At 40.0% G+C, this 21940-nt stretch overlaps 1 protein-coding gene across 2 annotated transcripts in view; it reads right to left on the reverse strand.

The window, feature by feature from the left end:
- Window positions 1-7862: 7862 nt before the first annotated feature.
- The window catches only part of DCX (doublecortin), a 140627-nt gene continuing 126549 nt past the window's right edge, over window positions 7863-21940 (reverse strand). The window contains exons 6-7 of one of the 2 annotated variants that reach the window (XM_070759585.1): window positions 16391-16485; window positions 7863-12230 (exon numbers count right to left, since the gene is read on the reverse strand). In XM_070759585.1, coding sequence (XP_070615686.1) covers window positions 12174-12230; window positions 16391-16485 — 152 coding nt within the window. In that variant the 3' untranslated portion in view covers window positions 7863-12173. The remainder of the gene's footprint in view (window positions 12231-16390; window positions 16486-21940) is intronic. The other variant, XM_070759584.1, reaches the window with a different exon arrangement.

Genomic DNA, 21940 nt, shown 5'->3' on the forward strand with positions numbered 1-21940 from the left:
GTTTGGAGTCAACCCAGGAACTCTGCTTCCTTCAAATGTAAACGATCACACTTTTTCGGTCATCATCAGAAGAGGGAACCATTAGGATAGAACGCAACATTTCTCCATAGGATCCTTGGTACCATCGGGCACCCTCTCTACCCCATTTCAAATATTCAGGCGGGGGGAAAGGGAAGTTCTTGACATTATATACATTTTCTCCTTTAAAAAAGTACAAAAAACCCTGAATGGCATTGGGCATAATGCTCCGGAAACACATTTGTGAGGCCTGTTGCCGTGAACAGACAAAAAATCAAGGCAGGTTATTCTTAGGAGCAAGACATTGAATTGTACAATACAACTGCAATGAAACACCTTCCCACAACCAGTGCTTATTCAGGTTTTGTCCTCTTGCTATATTCCATGTATATACCAATAACTGAAAGAAAACCACAAGAATGCAAAACACAGAAGGACAGAGAGAAGCCAAGAGTGGGCAAAAGAAATGATTTAAGGCATGAGATGTCAATACCATGCGTTTACTCTCAAACTCTTCTTCGCTAGCAATCTAAAATGTCTAAAAACTACCACAACTATTTTGACGTCTGTCAGCTAAGTAGCCTAATTCTACCTATAGCCATGGAACTAAAGATTTAAAAAAAATTATACCCCCCTTCCCCCAAAGATCTAGATAAAAATGCTTTCTATACAAGTTGAATGGCCAAACCCCCCCCCCCCCCCCCCAAGGAGGACGGACTGCTATAACTGGCTTGCCATGAGTTTTTAGAATGCGGAATGGGTTCGGAACATGCCCTTTGAGAAGAGAGTGGGTTCATTGGTTTAAAGCTGCAATATTTTACAAGGCAATAACAGCTGAGAATAGTTTGGGATGGAAACTCTAATTATTGTTCCTCATGTAGAAAATGTTAACATCCCCAAGCAGGACATCACCGATAGAAATGAAATTACCTGATTGACACCAAAGAGACTTTAAAAGACAGACTTTAAAAGAATTCCCGTTTGCTTAGGTCTTCATCAGACTGGAGTCAGGCTAAGGACATACAGGAGTTCATGACAAGCAATCTCATAGTCAAAGGAGGAAATAACACATAGTCAATGGCACCATGTAATTTCCCTGAGCCCAGCTAATTAAGGAAAAGAAATCATATTGCTATGCTTGCCCAAAGAGTTTTCTGGAAGGTTCTTCTTCCATCTACCTAGAATTATGGATCAGTGTTGTGGATGGAAACAGGTTGGGACAGGAAGAACATTTGCAATCTGAACTGCACAGCAGATCATAGGGTCATCATAAGCCTTGTAAAATTGCTGTTCCATCTCTTCTGTTGCTGTTTGTACAGGTGGGTGAAAAGTCCAGATAGTGCTACAACCAGACAAACATAGCCGCCAAATTGACTTTTCTTGAATGCCTGCTTCCTATGGACAACCCAAGAGTGGAGATGTCATGGAACCAAGAGCTCATGATTGTGAGCAGGAAGCTGGCTCAGCAGGTTGAGATATGGGCTGTAGCAACTATCTGAAGCATCGGCCATGATCAACTCCTGGCCCCTCTATTTTGTAGTTCGATTGCCACATGGCCAATCCATGTTAATGTCCTTAATGTCAAGTTTTCCAGGGCACCAAAAATGCTGCTGCCTATTTTACAATCATTTGTCTCTCTATAGCAATACTACAATGAGCTATTTTGGTTGGAGAAGGGATTGTTGGAAGCTCGGGGAACTTCTCAAAAGGGGCATCTGCCATGGGAGCCTGGGTTTCAAAAAAAGTAAAGATGGCTGTCACAATTATGTGATGGAAGCTACAGCCTTTATGTGTGCCTGCAACAAACATACAAAGGCCCAGAATTTTGGTCATATGATTGAGACTGCCATCTTGGTTTTTTTTTTATCCTCTGCAGATGTTCCTGATATGTGTCAACCTTGTTTCATGATGCAGCTTCACTTGAATTTCACCCAGTGCTGATCGCTTGAAGGGGGAATTGTTGCAGAGATGTAAAGCATTCTGAAATTTACTGAAAAATAGATTATTTTTGTTGGATGTGGGTGGGAAAAAAAAGGTTTCCAGCTTTTTTATTAAGTCCTTCAACTGTACTGATGGAGGGTTATGAAAATATTAGATGGATCTGTTAGAGAAAGATTAAAAAAACCCTTAATTTAATTAATTCATCCTCTTTACAATGACTCATTCGTTAAATATGTCATTCAAAACAAAACAAAAACTAAATTATCAACCCTGTAAAATTCAACAGTTCATACAAAGGACCTGTTTTTAAAGAGTCTGTACAGAAAGTTTAAAGTATGCCAGCTAAACTTTAAACCTTACCTTGCTTCTTCTTCTTTTACTATTTACTTTTTAAAATTCTTGTTTTTTCCACTTCATTCCCACTCAACACAGAAAGATTATAGAAGAAAATACATTATGACATCCTGGTTATATTATATTGCAGCTTTCTTTCACAAATGAAGCAAATCATACATAATCAGCTCAAAAAACTCAAGATATTAAATTACTGTCTGGTTTTAGTTCCTGACAGTCTTTAGGCCACAGTTTATTTTGCAAAAGAGCAGTAAAGAGAAAGATGCATCTCCAAAAAAAGTAATGAATGTTTATGTAGATGTCACTCAGAGAGTTTTATAATTCAATTCGTTTTTGCTCTGTCACTTGCTAAGGATTAAGAAAATTGGCTGGTGGTATTTACACCTCTGATGTCTCTACACAATTCTACTTTTTATAAGGTAATAGGTTATGGAGAAAGAGAAGAGGTCAGGGTTCTGACCAGGATTTAGTACAGAGTTGGCACTGGTGAGGATCTGGATGAAGGTACTGCAGTTCTCAGTGGCCGTCAATAGCATTGGCCATGACATCCTTCTGGACAAGCTGCAGAGGTTGAAGACACTGTTTCATATTGAGTCCAGTACCTCCTCAGAAGACAGTTTCCAAAGGAAGAAATAGCAATAGCATTTAGATTTATATACCGCTTCACAGTGCTTTCCAGCCCTCTCTAAGCGGTTTACAGAGAGTAAGCCTATTGCCCCCAACAATCTGGGTCCTCATTTTACCGACCTTGAAAAGATGGAAGGCTGAGTCACCCCTGAGCCTACTAAGATTCGATCTGCCAGCCAGTGATCAGCAGTAGTAGCTTGCAGTACTGCACTCTAACCACTGTGCCACCGAGGCTAAATCAACTTAGTGGCTCCTCTCCTGTGGAGGTATATAAGGCTGAGTATTTCTTCCCATTATTAACACTTATAGAAGCTGTTAGGGAGGTCATTTGCCAGTCTGAGGTCTGGAATCATCAAGAGGCAGATGATACTCAACAGTACGTTGTGACATTGGGCTGTGTTGAAAACACTGTTGAAGTGTTGTTCTGATGTCTAGAGGTTGTGAAGAACTGGATATAAGACATCAGTCTTAACCTCAACTCTAGCAAGATAGACAATGTTCCTTGAACACTGGAGTTCCTCTATGACCTCTTGTCTTAACTCTGGGAAAGTTGCGCAGCTCCTGAGGGACCAGATCCACAACTTGAGGACCTTTAGACTCTTGTCTTAACTCTGGGAAAGTTGCGCAGCTCCTGAGGGACCAGATCCACAACTTGAGGACCTTTAGACTTCTCTTTCTAGATTAGTAAATGAAGGTCCTGGCCCAGTTTCAGCTGGTGCACCAATTGCAGCCTCACTTCAGATAGAAGGATCTCACTATGTGCCCCCATCAGTATCCATAGCACTTGACCAGGGGTCATCAACGTTTTGGACCTCAGGGACCACTAAATTCATATTTTTAAATCCTGTGGACCACTAATAAGATTTTTTTAAAAAAGAAAAAAGACAAATAGTAATTTGTGCAATAAAAAACAATGAAAATAATTTTTCTGCGGATGACCAAAATTTTCTGATGGACCACCAGTGGTCTGTGGATCACCAGTTGGTGACCACTGCACTAGATTCTACATGGGGCTGCCTGGAAAGACTATCTAGAAGCTTCCATTGGGGCATACAGTGGCTACATCAGCTTTTCAAGTGTTCACTGCCTTCCTACCAATTTCTGAGTCTTGTTTAAATGCTGGTATTCACCTATAAAAGCCCTTTATAGCTTGGCATGTTGATGATGCTGAGAGAAATAGCTGGCTGGCCCCAGTTTGGGGAACTTTGAAGGCAGAAAATGTGGAAGCTTTTTTTTTTTAATTAGAAATTTGTTTCTCTCCAACATTATCTGCCTTCTGGGGGGGGGGGGGGGAAGTGAAGACAGAATTTTTCCAGAGGTCTTTTGCGATCTGACACCTTATATGATTTCTTTTAAGATATTGATAAGATATTTTTGCTTGGTGTTACTTCATTGCTTATTGTTATGAGGTCGCCTTGAGGTTGGAGTGATAGAAAACTGATCAATTGATAAATGAATATATGACAAATCTGAAAGAGAGAAGGAGGAAGAGGAGGAGTCTCTTCTACAGAAGATAAAATTTGGTAAGAATCTCAAGTGAACAGATTTTTAAGATAACAGTGTGAAATAAAATTGTAATCATTTAATGGGAAACCTGGTTTAGAAGTCTGACAATTTAAATATATGTCATGGAACAAAAGTGAATATGCATAGATGTTATTCCTTCAGGATAAGGAATCTTACGGAACCCAAGACACAATCCCCAGTCCATTCTCCGGACACTTTTGTTTAATAATCAGTTAATTTCCATGATTCCTTTTAAGATAATTTTTAGGCAATTATAGTTTCCATGAATTCCCTTTATAAATGTGTTTCAGAGAAGCATTAATATCTTCTTAATTTGTTGGATTATTTGGTGGAAACCAAGCTATAGATACCAAGACAGAAAAAGCTAGCAGTTGTGAAGATGACCAAGAGTCTATGAAATTATATTAATATCACCTTGTGACATGGCCTACAGACAGTGAAGGGCTACCATTTTTTTTATTACCATACTGTGGGCGTGGCTTATGCATGATGCCCCGCATTTTCTTTCAACATCTTTCAGTGCAAATCGGGTGATCTAGGGTGGAGCTCCGTTTTTGCTACCCACTGCGTTTCCCCCCCCCCCAGTCCGGGCAGCAGCCCACCCCTGCCTACAGAGCTGTTTCCCCAAATTTTGGCAACTTTAAGATGTGTGGATTTTAACTTTCAGAATTTCCCAGGCTGCAAGCCACAGTAAGCACCACATCGGCTGTATGAGAAGCAAGGTAGTCCCAAAGGTATTTATTTCACACTACAACTATCTTTGTTTTTCCTTGAAGACATTTCATTCTCACCCAAGAAGCTGCTTCGGTTGTGACTGAACGGTGGAGAATGGAAAGATTTCTATTCCTTGCAATCATCCTTGGAACCCCTCCATTCCCCACCATTCAATCAGAACTGAAGAAGCTTCTAAGATGAGGAGTGAAACATCTTCAAGGAAAACACAAGAAAGTCCAGTTGCCTTTTGAAAAAAAATACCTTTGGAACAACCATGAATTGGATGACAAAGAATCTCCATGGACAAAAAGGATGGTGTTTGCATTCTCTCTAAGGCAGTGTTTCCCAACCTTGGCAACTTGAAGATATTTGGACTTCAACTCCCAATTCCCCAGCCAGCATTTGAAGTCCAAATATCTTCAAGTTGCCAAGGTTGGGAAACACTGCTCTAGGGGACTCAAGATCAAACGTGGAACTGATTGAAAATATATTACAAAGCCAAGAAAGAAGGTTGCCTAAATATGTGCAAAAAGACAAAATTAGACTTAAAACCTCTGAACCCAGATGATAATACCTGTAATTTGCAACCAAAACTTTTCTACCTTCTTCTACTTCTGCAATTACATGCAAGTGAGGGTTCTGTACTCATGTTACAAACCCAGAAGACATTTCATTGTACTATTGATCATGCACCTAAGCGATATTTTGGGATGCTAACTCTACTGTTGTGCTACAGAAGGCTACAGTTTATGTGCCTAGTAAATTTCCATTTTAAGGTATTATGAATATGGGGTCTTTTAGCTCTTATAATTTGAATCATGAATTGATAAATGGTGACGGATGAATAAGAATTCTTATTTCTGACAAAACCTGTTTCAGGAAGAAATAGGTGATGTTAAAGATGGGGTGCTACATACAGGAAGGGATGGATCAGAAATTACATTGGCGTTCTAAATTTGCTGAGTTTGTCCTGGGATGGGGGATTGTGTATCTCTGTATTCTCCTTGTTAGCTGTAAGCTTGACAAGAGCAGTGATGCCAAATAGTTCAAGTATATATGTTTGAACTTCCTTGATCTTTCTCGAACTTTCATATCTAAATGATATGAAAACCTGGAAGTTTGGGAAGGAAATTAAGTAACTTTGATCAAAAGGGCAATTTGCCAGATGCTGTTAGCTGCTGTGACTTATTATATAGGAATGACCTTTTTTCTATTGGAAAATATTCAAGTTAGTAGCCAAAGAGAAGAAACGGAACCTTTGTGGTCTATGCTTCCATTGAAGAGGTAATATACCCAAAGAAACTTGAGGTTTTTTTTTCTAGAGGCAGATAGCTTTGACTCTTTTTAGCATATTTTTAAAGGACTAAATGAAGTAAATGCAAAATCAAAAAAAATTTCAATCCATCCAGCCTTGGCAACTTTAAGACATGTGAACTTCACATTGAAGCCCAAACATCTCCCAGAAATCTTTTCCAATATTTACCACGGATCTGCCCTTTTGAGTCATCCATAATCTGTCCTCAAGATAGCTGCCTCACCTTTGCTTCACAAAACTAGGAGAACTTCGCGGTTGTCTCTAAAGCATGTCCTTCATAATTCATGAGCTTCTAAGATTAAAAGGACAGATCGTCTCCATGACCGACAAAGACATTTTTACATATATATAGACAATAGGCGGCTGCCTGTGCAAAACAAAAAGCATGGGACTGTAATTCAGAGTCCATCCCTGCAAATGGTCCTCCGCAGTGAGAAGACTTTCATTTATGGGCTGGATGGCAATAAGGACCTTAAAGATATTAACAATGGTCAAGGGTAGTTAAATCAAGAGGGAATGGATAAAAGCAAAGTTGCAGGCACCTGTGAAGGGCTACAGAACTATATGAGGGCCAGGTGTCTTCTAAATCTTCCTTCTACACCCTGATCCTGCATCTGCTCAAGTGCAAGAGGTTTTTTTTTTTTTAAAAGAAACCAAATGTAATTTCCTAGAGCTGGAACAGGGATGTATTGGAGAAAGACTGTCCCAGTTCAGGAGGAGGGATCTAGCAGGGAATTAGTCTCCAATCTGTTACAGAGACATAAGAATGTTATCTAGCTTTTTCCAGGTGAAAGCTTCTAGTCTGGGAAGATTCCTGTGGAATAAGCACAGAACCATAAAGTAGCTAGCTTGACCTCTACTCGTGTGGGTCTGTTTGATTGTGCCTGGCAGGATGGGGGTGTATCCTCAAGGTCAGAAGTTAAAACGTCACCATTTTTGTGGTCCTTGAATTCCTTCTGTGAAAAGAGGAAGCTGCTATTTTGAAAGGGGAAGCAATACACACTGTAGTGGGAATCTACAATAGGCATATAAGAGTCAAACAAAAATTAAATAATTGCCCTACTGCCCCTCCCCCAAACATCAAATTTGTTCACATGTGTGATACAATGGTCTATCCACTGTGTGGCCCTCAACCCTTCCCTCCTTAAAGGCCACTCCTGGCCACTCAACTTTTGAACTTGTATATTGAAAACTGCTGTTACAGTCCTTCATTGCTTCTGTCATAATACAATCAATTTCTATAAAATAAGTGGCATCTGTTTGCACTAATGAGTGAGCTGTAAGAGTAAAACACTGTAGCCTCTAGTGTTGTTTTTTTGTTTTTGATGAGTTTGGAGCTGGACACACCTAGCATGGTATATATGGCTATTTGGCATGCATTTTAATTTATTTATTTTGTACAAAGAATCATGCAACATCCACTACATAGGCAGTTTTACATCTGACATAGTCACTGATTTCTACCTACAGTTCAAGAACACTTACCTGAAAGATTCTTCTAAAACCTGGGAGTCTTGTTCTTTACCCTGTTTCACTTTTGCAAGTTTTGAATGGTTCCCCCTTGCCCTCCCCCATTCCTTTTCTAGAAAGAAGAACCTCCACTTTCCATTGACTAGGCCTCTGGTTTTCTGAATCTCACCATTTCTGGATTCAGAAGTAACGCACAGCATGGCACAGCTCAAGCAACAACATTCCCGTCAGATCAGTCTTTCAGACATGCCATTATTAAGTGCAATAAAAATGAAAGCCCAAATCTGCATTTTTGCAAACACGTTCAGCTATAGCATGTAAACCATGATCAAGAATCACTACTGGAATGGACCAAAATTCTATCCAGTTTCCAGCTGTCAAAATGTCCAGGCTGTATGTCTAAAGGAACTTCAATTCTCTTTGGGATTTCAGAGAATTGGAAGTCTAAAGTCAATCAGCTGGGGAAAGCGGATCTAGTTTATCATTCTATCTATGAGCTTCTCAAGGGCTTACAAGCTGAAGAAGATAAATATGGTGGCTTCTCCCTTGTGTTCCCAGCATTTTATACAAAGGACAATGCTATTTCAGTGTTTCCATTGGCAGATAGAAACAGTCTACGTTTGTCCACTCTGTGCAATCGAGAAAGAGTAAAGTTAACATTCAAAAGACTCTACAGTACTACTACCAAGGATAGGCTTAATGCTAGGGCATTGCCCAAGAATAGCAATCAAATAGATCAGTGAGGGCGAACCTTTTTTGGCTCGGGTGCATGACCGTGCGTACCCACAATCATAATAAAATGCTCTCCCCCTGTGCATGTGCACAACCTTTGCACTATCCCTGTGCACAAACCCCCACACTGCCATCCCGCACATACCTACAAGCTTCACTGAAGCCTCCGGACTAGGGGTAGGCCTGTTGGGCCATTTTTCACCGTCCCCAGGGTTCAGGAGCAAAAACTGCTGAAAAGAATGCTGAAAACCAGCTGACTAGCGCGCACAAGGGCAGTGGAGCTGACATAGAGCAACGCCTCACGTGCTCTCAGATGTGGCTCCACGTGCTACTTGTGGCACCCGTGCCGTAGGTTCACCATCACTGAAATAGATCAACCATCCATAGATGTATTTTGCACGGGTGTGTGTTTGTGTATAAGAGAGAGAAAGAGGGAGGGAGAGGGTCTGTTCTCCACATTCTCAGTCTTGATGGAAATCATCGCTTCTTGGCTATTAAACCAGGAAAGACTCTTGACTAAGAAGGCAGTGCTGTCAAGAAGCATCTGAGCTGAAAAGGGTTGCTCAGTTTCACTTTCCAGGAGTATAGCTCCTCAGATCACACCCAACTGGCAAAGTGAGAACAACCCTTCAAAGCGGGAGAGAAAGAGAGAGAAGATCAAAACTGGAGCAAAGTGAATGCCTGGGAAACAAAGCACCTCTCCAAGTTGACAAGTGATAAGCAACTCACAAGGGAGGTCAGCTTTGCAACCATGGTTCAGAATCTCAGGAGGGACAGAGTTCACCATTTGCCAGATCTGTGAGGGAGAGATCAGTTCCTGTTTTTGGTGTGGACAACAGTCAAAGCTCACCCTGTGCGCATTGATTAGTTGTGGTGGTCAGGACTGCTTAGCTGTCTGTAGAAAGATGATCTTTCAGGCCATTCCAGGAAACCTTACCTGAACTCAACAAATCCCACCCCTTCCAAAGCTATATGTACTTTTCCACCAAATACGTCTTTTACGGCATTAACCAAATGACTCACCTGCCAACCCAGCCACCCTTCCCGTGAGGTAGAGAAGTATTCCTGTCCCTATTTTGACAGATAAGGTAAATTGAGGCACCAAGAAATTAAGAGACCTGCTCCAATTTATACACTAGATCTGCTAGAGGGGGTCAAACACACCATGGGAAATTCTCCTGTAGATCTTTTTCTGTGCTTTGTCCTCAAAGTCAGCCTTCCCCATGGCAATCTGACTGTGATCCTACAAGGAAAATGGTTCTCCTGAACCAATGTTCAGTGGATGCATCAGACCAAATGACAACATTGGGGAATAGGGAATTCTAGACACTGCTTTGGCTAGCAGTGGGTTCAGTCTTAACTTGTCTTTGTGGTGCAGGATTGTGGTTAACTACAGGCCACTCCATCATTTGACACCTTCTCTGCAACAATAATATCCTAACACTCAGCTCACTCACATTGTCACTGCAACTCAAAACTTGCTAGTGGTGCAATGATCTTAACCAGTGGGTTAAGGGAAAGTCATTTTAAGAAATGGGATTCCTCCCCTCCACTAGGTGAGAAAAGAAGTGAGCTAAGTAGCCACGTGAAAGCATTTAAAATCATGCCTGTTCAGCTCACCTTTCCATCTCATGCAAGGGCCCCAAAGCAGCTTTTCCAAACAAAATGAAAGAACAAACTGATCCTACACATTCTAAATTCAAAAAGGGGTTGCTATCTCCCCCCCCCCCAAAAAAAAGCAGAGCACCTCACATGGAAAGATCCAAGATTTTTTTTTTAAAAAAAAATCAAAGCACTTATTTTGATGAATCAGGAACAAGGCGGTACACACTATCCAGCACCGATAAAAAGGCATAGGGAAAATGGTCAGCCCTGTATCAAACATTGCATTTACAATTACGAAAGAGGGGAAAGCTTGCTTTATGCTTTGCATTCTGTTCTAATGGGCTGTTTTCATAGAAAAAAGTGGACTCAAAAGTAGTCTCCTGGCCTTAATTGGGATTCTTGAACGTGCCGAAAATGGCAAGATAAATCCAGCATGTTCCACAGGGGTGTGCATGTGTGTGTGTGTGTTGAGGTGGGGCTGGAGGCAAAAAAAAAAAAATCAACATGGTGCTCCTCAATTGAAACCCAACCTGTTTTTGAGGCGCCTTGTGCTCGCAACACATACAAAAAACAAGTCAGGGCTCCAATTCAATGATATGGGGAGAGCAGACATTTTGATTTTTAAAATTCTTCTGCAGGCCCCTAATGTTACAAACCCCTTCAACTGAATGGTAGCAGCCCACCTCCCCAACGAACCCAATCATGATGCCAGCCCTGGGTTTCTTTTTCCTATTTCAGATGCCAAATTCGACTGCAACTTCTAAAACGTTTCTCTGCACAGAACATTTTTCTATACTTTTGTTTTTCTATTTTTTTAAGCAAAATCAAGTCATCAATTTTTACTTTTTTTAAAAAAAAAAGGAAAGACAGAAAGAAAGAAAGAAAGAAGCTTGGAGAATTGCTTCTCTATAACCTAACTAGTCATTTTTCCATTATAAAATTGTACTGATTTCATATTAACAACAATCACAGTAGTTGTAGGAACAGAGAAGTGTTAGAAACCTGAAAACAAAACCTTCACAGTGTTTTCAAGTGAGCTATTTGCAAGGCATTAAGAATCTTTCAGAGATCAAGAGATACCACACAGCACTTGCAGTAACTTCATCTCAACCAAATCATTTTTTTTATTGCCACTTCCTTAAAAAAAAAACCCACTGCAATGAAAGGATCCTTGCCTTAAAGGTCCTGCAGGAAAACTACCATAACTACCATTTTGCTCATTTATTTTTGGGGCATGCTGTGATATATTGACCTTGTTACCATCATGGATTTAGCCCTTGGTGGTTGAGAGCATAAATCACGTACAGTTAACAGGAAAGTATTAAATTTAACACAGTAGGATTGAGTGGAATAAAGCTACCTTGGTAAAAGTTGCTGGTAACTATGAATATCTGAAAAACAACCTGGTGGGAAAATTTGAAATTTAGGGGCAGTGTCCCCTCATCTGCTGATGGAATATTTTGACATGGAATCTTTTGAAAACATGATCATTTCCCCAATACACTGACAGCCAGTCCTGGTGTCATTGCACCCAGTATAAAGAGAGAAAGTATAGAAATTAGAACATTATGATGTTCTACTTCATCTCCAGCTCCAAAACCCACCAGGAACAACCTTTTTAACTTGGATGGCGAAGTTCTGCAAATAGTTGGTATCCCTTTACCTCTGGTCCGTTGCTGTTAGTTTTGTAACACAGAGGAGAACTCATAGGAGGAAAACAAAGAAAGCAAAGCAAAGAAAGCATAACCATAGGTTTTGTGTCCTTGGATTGATTGCGAGCACCAGTGGACCTCTCTGCTCCGTTGGGCAGAAGTACAGCTCTGCGTTTAAAACAGAGCATGTACTACGGAAACAGGGAACTGGGTTTCCTTTACATGGAGTCTCCAAGAGAATCAGAGTCATCCAAGGATAGAGGCAGGTACAGATCCTGTAAGAAGAAAGGGACAAGCATTAAATCCCACAATTAGCCTGGGTGGCATCAAGAGGAAGGGAAACAACAGCAGCCAAAACCTTCTTTTGTATGGATGAAAAAAGCTGCCCTGGGACAGAATAGCAGAGTTGGGAGGGACTTTGGAGGTTAGTACTATGTACATAAGTAGTTGGGTTTGGCAATATGTAAAATAAACCAACAATGTATCCTTACATGTATTAGAACACTATTGCTTTAAGAGGTAGTGTTACGGATTGCCATAAGAGGGAGCCAGAAGCGTCTCTCTCTCTCTCAGCTATTCTCCGCTAGTTTGTCTTTGTGACTATGCTGTAGTAAGAACTGTGTGTTCAAATGATGGTTTAATGTATTTGTAAGTTGAACAAGTAAGGCTTATAGTATTATATATGTACTGAGAGAAATTGACTGATGTAATCGCTCACTTATTTTGGGTGATTTCTTTGCTTCCTCGCATGCGCAGAAGCAAAAAAACAATGCCGAAAATGGGCAAAATCTCATGCGCGAGAGGGTCCATGCATGGGATTTAGCTCGCTGCGCATGCACAGAAACCAAATCTTGCAAAGGGGTGCGGGCATGCACATTGAGGGTGGAGAGGCCCGTATGCATCTCAATTTCTGCTACCAGAACCCCAATCCTAGTCATACTGGGTACAACCCACCACTGCTTCAGTGCCATTTTAAAAGCACACCCAGCTGCTGGCTTAGGGCTTTTTCCTGCGGTATCACCCTTTCTTTGAGGGGGCAGGGGCAAAACTCCTGAGACCCTGTTTCCCTGAAAATAAGACAGCGGCTTATATTAATTTTTGCTCCCAAAGATGTGCTACGTCTTATTTTCAGGGGATGTCTTATTTTTTTTTAAATGAAGAATTAAGTCTTCCACTAAACAATTAATTTATAATAAGCTTTAAATATGGTAAATTGGAACTCATGTCTATCAATCAAAAATTTAATAAATAGAAGTAAAATATATCAAGCCCTATCAATGCCACCATTTGTTTGTTTGATTTTATTTTTTAAATGCCGCCCTTCTCCTTAGACTCAGGGTGGCTTACAACATGTTAGCAATAGCACTTTTTTAATAAACGGAGCCAGCTTATTGCCCCCACAATCTGGGTCCTCATTTTACCCACCTTGGAAGGATGGAAGGCTGAGTCAACCTTGAGTTGGTGATGAGATTTGAACCGCTGTCCTGCAGATCTAGCTTCAGTGGTCTGCAGTACAGCACTCTACCTGCTGCACCACCCCAGCACTAGCTTAATTACTAGTTTAGCTTATAATTATTAAATTATAAAATATACACAGTAAAAATATTCTAACAGATTATATAGATTCCTATGCCTATGGTTATTTGGAACAGGATATTAGAGGGAACACTGCTCCCTACCGTATTTAAAACTACGGTATACGTCTCCTATGTCTTACTTTTGGGAGATGTCTTATATTAGGCAATTCTACGAAACCTCTCATATGTCTTACTTTCAGGGGTGTCTTATTTTCGGGGAAACAGGGTAGTTAAAGATTTCTGACAGGTCTAAACTGTGCAAACTCATTTGAGTGACCTTCAGCCAGATTCTCTCTCTCTCTCTCTCAACCCACTCTATCCCATATATTTGGTGTTGGGGAGTGAAAAATAGGAAGAAGGAATGCTATTCCCCATGGCTTAAATTCCTGGAAAAAAGTGGGGAAAATAATGTTAACAATAAATAAGCAAAGAACTGGCACAGTTGGGGAAGAGAAGATGGCTTCCGACTCGCTAAATGATCCAGAGCCTTATTTGAGGTAGAAGCTTTCTACCCTCATAGAGATCACTTCAACACAGTTTCATAGCTTAAATTAAAAGGGAAAAAAATGAGACTGAATATTATGAAACTTGGAATAAATTATATCACTGGTGGGAAGAAAGGAGAACTAAGATTTCAAATTAAGGAAGCCCTATGGAGAAGTAAAATACACACACACACACACACACACACAAACAAACAAACAAACAAACATATTTTTGCTGATAAGTGAAAAGGAAGGAAGCCTGTTATAGATCTATTTCAGCCTTGTTAGGTATCATCAGACAGACATACCCTTACTGGGATTTGAACTTGTAGCCTTCTATATGCAAGGCAGGATATTAACCTCTAAGCTTTATTAAACAACCACACACACACTCACACACACACACGGTTGTTTATATGTATATAAACAACCATATATTCATTATCAGCAAAAATATGTTGCACTTATAGATTATAGATGTCGGCTATAAAAAGCCTTGTAATATGGCTCTTGGTGAGGCCGAGAGGCAAAAAGGAAGATTTGATGCTCCTTCCATATAGCAGGGTGACTCAACAAAAAATCACACTTAACCCTTACCTGGTACAAGCTGATACAGGAGTTGAGTCTGTAGCCTAGAGGCTAAGGCCACTGCCTTACAAGGCAGAGACCAAGGTTCAAATCCCAGTAAGGAGATGGCTACCTGATGAAGGCAAGTAAGCCCAAAATAGATCTATAGTAGTCTCCCTTCCTTTTCATTATCAACAAGAATTACACACACACAATTTGTGAACAATAGAGTTTTAATGTGAATATTGATGTAATACTTTAGGGTATTTAAGTGTATATACTAGAAGATTCACCACGTATTTGTTAATTGTTTCTTCTTTGTTGTTGTTTGTTATGTGTGTTTTATCAATATTTTTTTAAAAAAACAAACACAGTTTCATAGAACATAGAATAACAATAACAAGCACTGATCACTCCAGTCCTCCTTCTAAGTGAGGGATACAATTTTCTTAACCACCATATACTGTATATCTGATTGAGAATGTCTAGTAAGAAGCTAGTGCCAAAGTTCTTGGTCCTTTCTCTACATTTAAAATTATCAACCCAGTCACAATTCAGCTTGAATTGCCTAGAATATTGGGGGAAATTCATCCAGTATTTCATCGCAGCTTATTGAAACCAGTGATTGGGTCAAGCATAAGATCACAGACCTAACCACCACTTCTCCCTGTAGTCATACAAGGAGAAACACACTATGAAGTGAAGAAAATTTAGACTCCAGAATGTTTAGTGGTCAATTACAATATCTAATCCATTGGGAGGGAATTGGAATGTAAAAACTGACAGGCTACTGAAGCAATTACACAACAAATATCCAGAGAAACCAAAGGGCCCCATGGAGGGTGGGAGGGGTGATAAGGAGGCTGTATTAACCCGCTATGTTATCCCCTTTCTTTTCTTGTAGGACATGGTCTTTTCCTGAGGAGAGGCCACCTGTCAGGATGAAACCATTTTGGTTGGAGTCTTCAGCCTGCCACACTTTATAGTATTTTAATGTGCATCTTTTCTGTGGGGATTTGGTAGGGGGAATTGCACAAGGGCTGTTTGTATGTAGCCATGACAAATGAAAGTCAAGGTCATTCACACTCCTGCACCTACACGGAAGGAGATGGGTGGATTCTTGCCAGGCTGGCAGTTGGACATTGGTCAGCGTGATGAACTTGGGGGTGTGGAGACAAGGGCTTGAATTTTCAGCTGGGTGGTGAACTCCAAAGGACTTCAGATTCAGGATTCATCCAGATGTGCCAGCATGCTTCTTTTAATAAATTGGAACTTTGAGGAAGCAAATGTAACTTTAGGTGCTATTTAGGTGCTATTTGGAACTCTGACAAGTTCTTTATTATATGGTTTAGCCTCCAGACCTTTTATCATCTTTGCTGCTCTTCTCTGCATTCTTTCTAGGGTCCCAACATCTTTTATGGATCCTAGTGACTAGAATCGGATGCAGTATTTCAAGTGTGATCCAATATTGGGTTCCTACCCAGAACGGGCCATACTGTGCACCGGTAGTAAAATGGGAAATGCATGTACAGATTTGGGCATCCGTCGCACATGCATGCATGTCCCAGCAAGATTTTGTTTCTGAGATGTGCAGGAAGCAAAATCTCACTAGGAGACGTGTGCATAAGATTTTGGTGATTTTTTGCTTCTGCGCATGCTGGACACCTGAAGCTGCGCGCGCAGCACAAGGTAGAGGCAGCAACATCAACCCGTGTCTGATGTGGTCTCAATTCTGTTACCTTCAAGTAACTTTGAACACTGTAATCTGCTGGAAGGAGGTTTAGTAAGGTATAAGAAACGTAATACCTTGTGCTTACGGAGGCTTCCTGGACTAGTAGGTGTAGAGATCGGGGATTGCTTTGATTTCGGTGTGGAAAGCTGGCTACTTGAAGTTCCATTTGCTGTCAGGGAACAAAAGGAAAATCACTCATGAATGAAGATCAACATTATTAAAAAAATTCATTTACATTGTACTTTGTGAAATCTATACTTGGGAAACAAGGAATTGGATGGTCTCACTTTTCTGGCTTCATAATTAGGGTTTTTGTTAGGTATTAAGGAGTAAGCAGTTACACAGATGCACAGAGGACAAACATGGTGGTAGAAGATATCCAGCTAATACCCCAGAGATATGAGTAGTACTACAAATAACAAGACCACATACATTAAATGTACAAATATTATTAGGCAAATATCATAGTCAGTAACAGTCCCAGTCATTCACAAATACACCACTCAATATTCTCAATACATATACATACAAGCATTAAAATGCATAGTTCTTACTACACATAGTAGTCCTTACAATGGAATAGTCACATAGACAAACCAGCATCGAATGAGAGACTTTCAATAGGAAGAGAGTCTCATTAGGCTCTGAGTTCTGAGAGGCTGCTGGCTGGCTCCCTCTTATAGCTGACTGCAACACCATCTCTTAAAGCAGTAGTGTGCTAATTCCGTTAAACCACACATTATGGGCTTAAATTACATATTGTAAAACCCAACCAGTTATGTACACAGTACAAACATTTTCCCCTTTGGGTTTGTCAATATATAACACCTACTACATTTTACAAACATTTTCAGCATTTACCATATTTTTTGGAGTATAAGACCCTTTTTCCTCCCTAAAAGACCCTGATAATTTGGGTGCATCTTATATTCTGAATGTAGCTCCTCCCCCCAGCCCTAACTAGCTGCTAACAATCTTCCCAGCCCTTACCTTACAGGCACTTTCAATATTACTCTCTGTGAAGAATGTTTTCCAAGCCCTAAACCTTTCCAGGGTTTTTTTCATTGCTCTAACTTGCTCCAAATAAGTTTCTTTCCAGCCCTAACCAAGTGCTAACAATGTTTCCATTTCTTAGCAGCTTACAAACTCTTTCATTGTTACTCTCTGCAAAGAATGTTTTCCAAACCCTAAGTCTTTGCAAGGGTTTTCCCATTGCTCTACTTGCTCAGAATTTCTTTCCAGGTGCTAAAGACGTTCCCAGCTCTTACTGGCTTGCAAGCTCTTTCATTCTTACTCTCTCCAAATAAAGTTTTTTTAAAGCCCTAAAACAATGTATTGAAGCTGACCACCCTAAGGACACTAGCCAGATGAATACCTGGTAAGCAGACACTTTCCCCTATTTTCCTCGCCAAAAACTAAGGTGCATCTGATACTTCAATAAATATGGTAGTCATTTCTTATACAACACTGGCAATCTGGAACTCCTTTCTCTAGTATTTTTTCTCTTTGGCATAACATTAATAGTATTAGGAATCTCTTTCTCTTTAACCTCAACCATTGCCTCTCCTAAAGATTCTCCTTTTTCTTTCCCTAAAGGTGCTACATCTATGGATCCTTCCTCCCCTGACAATTTATCTCCTGAACCTTCTTTGATCTCAATCTGTCTCAAAGACATCACCATCTATAGGGATTTCCTCCCCTGACAATACACCTACATATTCCCTTTTCAAAATATACTCTCTGTACATTGGGGTCTCTATACTGATGCTAACCTTCATAGTATTATCTCTCTGCTTTAACTCATTTCTATCTGTTCTACTAAGTATTAACTCTATGTGGTTACCATGTGGATGTTTGTTCAAATCTATGTTACTTTTATGCAATGGATTATTCTTCAATACAAACAAACCATTCTCTAACCTTGCTATAACATTTGTATCCATTTTTTCTATCTATTTTTTTTAAATGTTACATTATATCTTTTATTAACCAGAACTCTAACAGAGAGCCATTTTTACTGTAGCTGAGGCATATATAACATTGGTAGACTTTCCTTTAAATAGAAATATTTGCTCTGCCTTCTTCAGCTGCCGTCATCTTTCAGCCATTCACTAATGACACATGCTGGTTACTTTTAGCCATGTTTACAAACTGTTTTCTATCATTAGAAATACAATGAGTTGCACCACTGTCAACAACCCATAAACCATGGTTAACACTTTTAGGTGCTTGTTTCATAGCTAAACCACCATTATTATGTACTGTCTGTATTTTATCAACATTCTGTTTACCATTTCTTTCTACAGAATTTTGCTACACGACCCGCAAGAATAACATTTTCTCACAAAAAATACATCTGAATAAGTTTTTTCTGTTCTTTCTCTCTCATCTGCTTTCTGTCCTGTCATCTTCTTGACTCCTCCAACAGTCTTCCCGTGATGCCAATCATTGTTAGCTCATCTCTGGTCAACACTTCCAGCGAAGACACATCATAGCTCTCCTCCAACGATGAAAGAATTATATATACATTGATGCAGTTCAGAAAATTTTGGCCCTTTTTCTGGGAGCTCTAGCAAAGTCTTTTTCATAAAAGTCAAATGAGCTAACATAGCATCACCTTTCTGCAAACAGGTTCAAAGCAGTTTCCGTGTGAGATGAATGTGTGCTCCCACACTATCACTAACATAAATCTGTTTCAAAATGCCCCAACACCTAGCAGCTGAGTCCACTCCACGGATATGGACCAATTGTTCACCATTCAATGTCAATCCTATCAGACTATAAAGCCTTCTCATTGTCCTGTTTAAAGTCAGCTATCTTCTTCCTCATCGGCAGGATCCAAGGTTGTTATATCTGGTGGGCTCATTACCACACCCCAGAGTCCTTCACAGCATAACAGCATACTGCATTTCGTAGACCAGGAACCATAGTTTGTTCCATCCAGCTGAGTTATGGAAAACACTTTACTTGACTGTAGTTGAGCCATTATTTATACAACCAAATATTTATTCAATTTTATTTATTCTATTTTTTTAATGCCACTCTTCTCCTTAGACTCAGGGCAGCTTACAACATGTTAGCAATAGCACTTTTTAACAGAACCAGCATATTGTCCCCACAATCATTTTACCCACCTCTGAAGGATGTAAGGCTGAATATACGCACACTACTCACAAACAATATCTTACTGGAAATATCACATTGGAAATATCCACACACTAAGAAACCTCACACTGAGAACCTCAAACTGGGCACATAACCAGTGTCAGGTGTTAAGGAGTAAGCAGTGCTACTCTTAAGAGTTACACATGATGCACAGAGGACAAATGTGGAGGTAGAAAATATCCAACTAATAACCCAGAGATAGTTGCTGGCTCCCTCTTATAGTTGACTGCAACATCATCTCTTAAAGCAGTAGTGTGTTAATTCCTTTAACCAAACATTGCTGGCTTAAGTTATATATTGTAAATCCCAAACAGATATGTATATAGTACTAGCAGTTTTGCTTATTTTATTTAGCGTGAAGACAGATGAGCAAAGAAGTATTATAGGGCTATTGTGCATATGGTTTTCTACTATGCAGTATTAGTATAAGCAAAGGTGTGGTATAACCATCTGAATTGCTAAATCAATCCCTCTGGATTTGCCAATTAGCCAGAAAAACAGTAGGAAAAAGATAGAGGGGGAAGGAAGAGGCACCAGGTGAATAATTTCAAATACAGGCAGTCCTTGACTTATGACCACAATTGAGCCCCAAATTTATGTTGCCAAGCAAGACATCTGTTAAATGAGTTTGGCCCCATTTTACGACCTTTTCTTGCCAAGGTCGTTAAGCAAATCTCTGCAATTGTTACAGGAATCATTTGGTTGTGAAGCCAATTTGGCATCCCCATCAACTTTGCTTGTCAGAAGGTTGTAAAAGATTATTATATGAGCCCCGGGAAATTGCAAACGTCACAAATACACACCAGTTGCTTTGCGATTGAATTTTGATCACACGACCATAGGGGAATGCTGCAATGGTGATGTGAAAAAGTCCCTTTTTTGTGACATTGCAATTTTGAGTGGTTACTAAACAAATGGTTGTAAGTCGAGGACAACCTGTACTAAACTGTAAAGGGAAAGATAGATAACAAGAACTACAGAAAAATTTGCCATTTTTTTTTCTTTTTAACGCAAGCCTGGAGTCATGCTAAACTAAAATTATTAATGGTTAAGGTTGATTGATTTAATTACTAATACGTGAATTATTTAATAATGTCGCTATTTGAGTTTTATAAGTTGCTTAACATTTGACTTCTTTGAATCCCTTGCAAGTTTTAGTTATTATGATGCCTTATAGCAATAGCATTTAGACTTATATACCGCTTCATAGTGCTTTCACAGCCCTCTCTAAGCAGTTTACACAATCAACCTGTTGCCCCCAACAATCTGGGTCCTCATTTTACCCACCTCGGAAGGAGGGAAGGCTGAGTCAACCTTGAGCCGGTGGTGAGATTTGAACTGCTGAACTACAGCTAGCACTTAGCTGAAATAGCCTGCAGTGCTCCACTCTAACCACTGCGCTACTTCGGCTCTTATAAAAGAAGGTGATGAACCATCACCGTTCCTGGATTCCATTTTGCTTTCTTAAATTTGATTAAAGCATGAAATGGAGGGAAGGACGCTTTTTTCTTGACAGAAATCCAGGAGATATAAATCTAGCGGGGCTTAATTGCTTCGTGAACTCCATTAGAGAAGCACATAAATTGAAATGCCAGGCCTCACATATTGTGCCTGCTGTGATTGCTCTCCATGGAAACTGTTCGTCGTTCTGCAGTTTAGAGCAAGAAAGTCAGTCTCAGCTAGAACGGCAGTATAATAATTTATATGGGAACAGCACAGCCCATCAAATATAGCCTGATACATAATATAATAATAAATAAATCTACAATAAAGATTTATCTTTAAAGAAAAGATCTTTGGGTTTATTGTGATTCATGGTGAGGCTTGGCAATTGTATTTGATGGACTAGTTCTAGTAGTGCCAATAACTGAACTTTAATTGAATGAGAATCAACGACCGGGTGCTTTCTTGATGTGATGAATTTTGTTCCAAGATCACTAAAGCAAGGGGCATTTTGCAAAAGGAAAATTGGTTGATTGTTTGTAGGGATTACATTCCCCCCCCAAATTGGAGCCAGGGAATTCAGAGTGCCAGCCTATAGTGGTATGTGGGAATAACCATGAGAGATAGAAAGAAGAGATGCAGCTTAGAGAATTGTCATTAAAAAAGGTATCTCAGCGTACAAAAGAAAAGGGATGTGGGAAGCATCTAAACCCGTGATGGCAAACCTATGGCATACAGGAGGACATATCGGAGGACACGAGAGACTTTGCCCTATATCAGCTCCAGTGCGCATACATGCGCTGGCCAGCTGATTTTCAGTCTTGGGAAAGGCCATTTTGTCCTCCAGATGCTTCAGAGAAGCTTCCCTGGAGTGCAAATAACAGCACAACGGGCCAACCAGAAGTGCATTTTCCAAACTTCCAGTTTGCCCATTGTGCTGTTTTTTGCACTTCAGAGTTTTAGGAAGCTTCCTTCCACAACGGCAAACTGGAAGTGCATTTTTCTGTATTTTTTTC

This window comes from Erythrolamprus reginae, chromosome 8 (genome assembly GCF_031021105.1).
Source record: "Erythrolamprus reginae isolate rEryReg1 chromosome 8, rEryReg1.hap1, whole genome shotgun sequence".
In the NCBI taxonomy this organism is placed as follows: domain Eukaryota; kingdom Metazoa; phylum Chordata; class Lepidosauria; order Squamata; family Dipsadidae; genus Erythrolamprus; species Erythrolamprus reginae.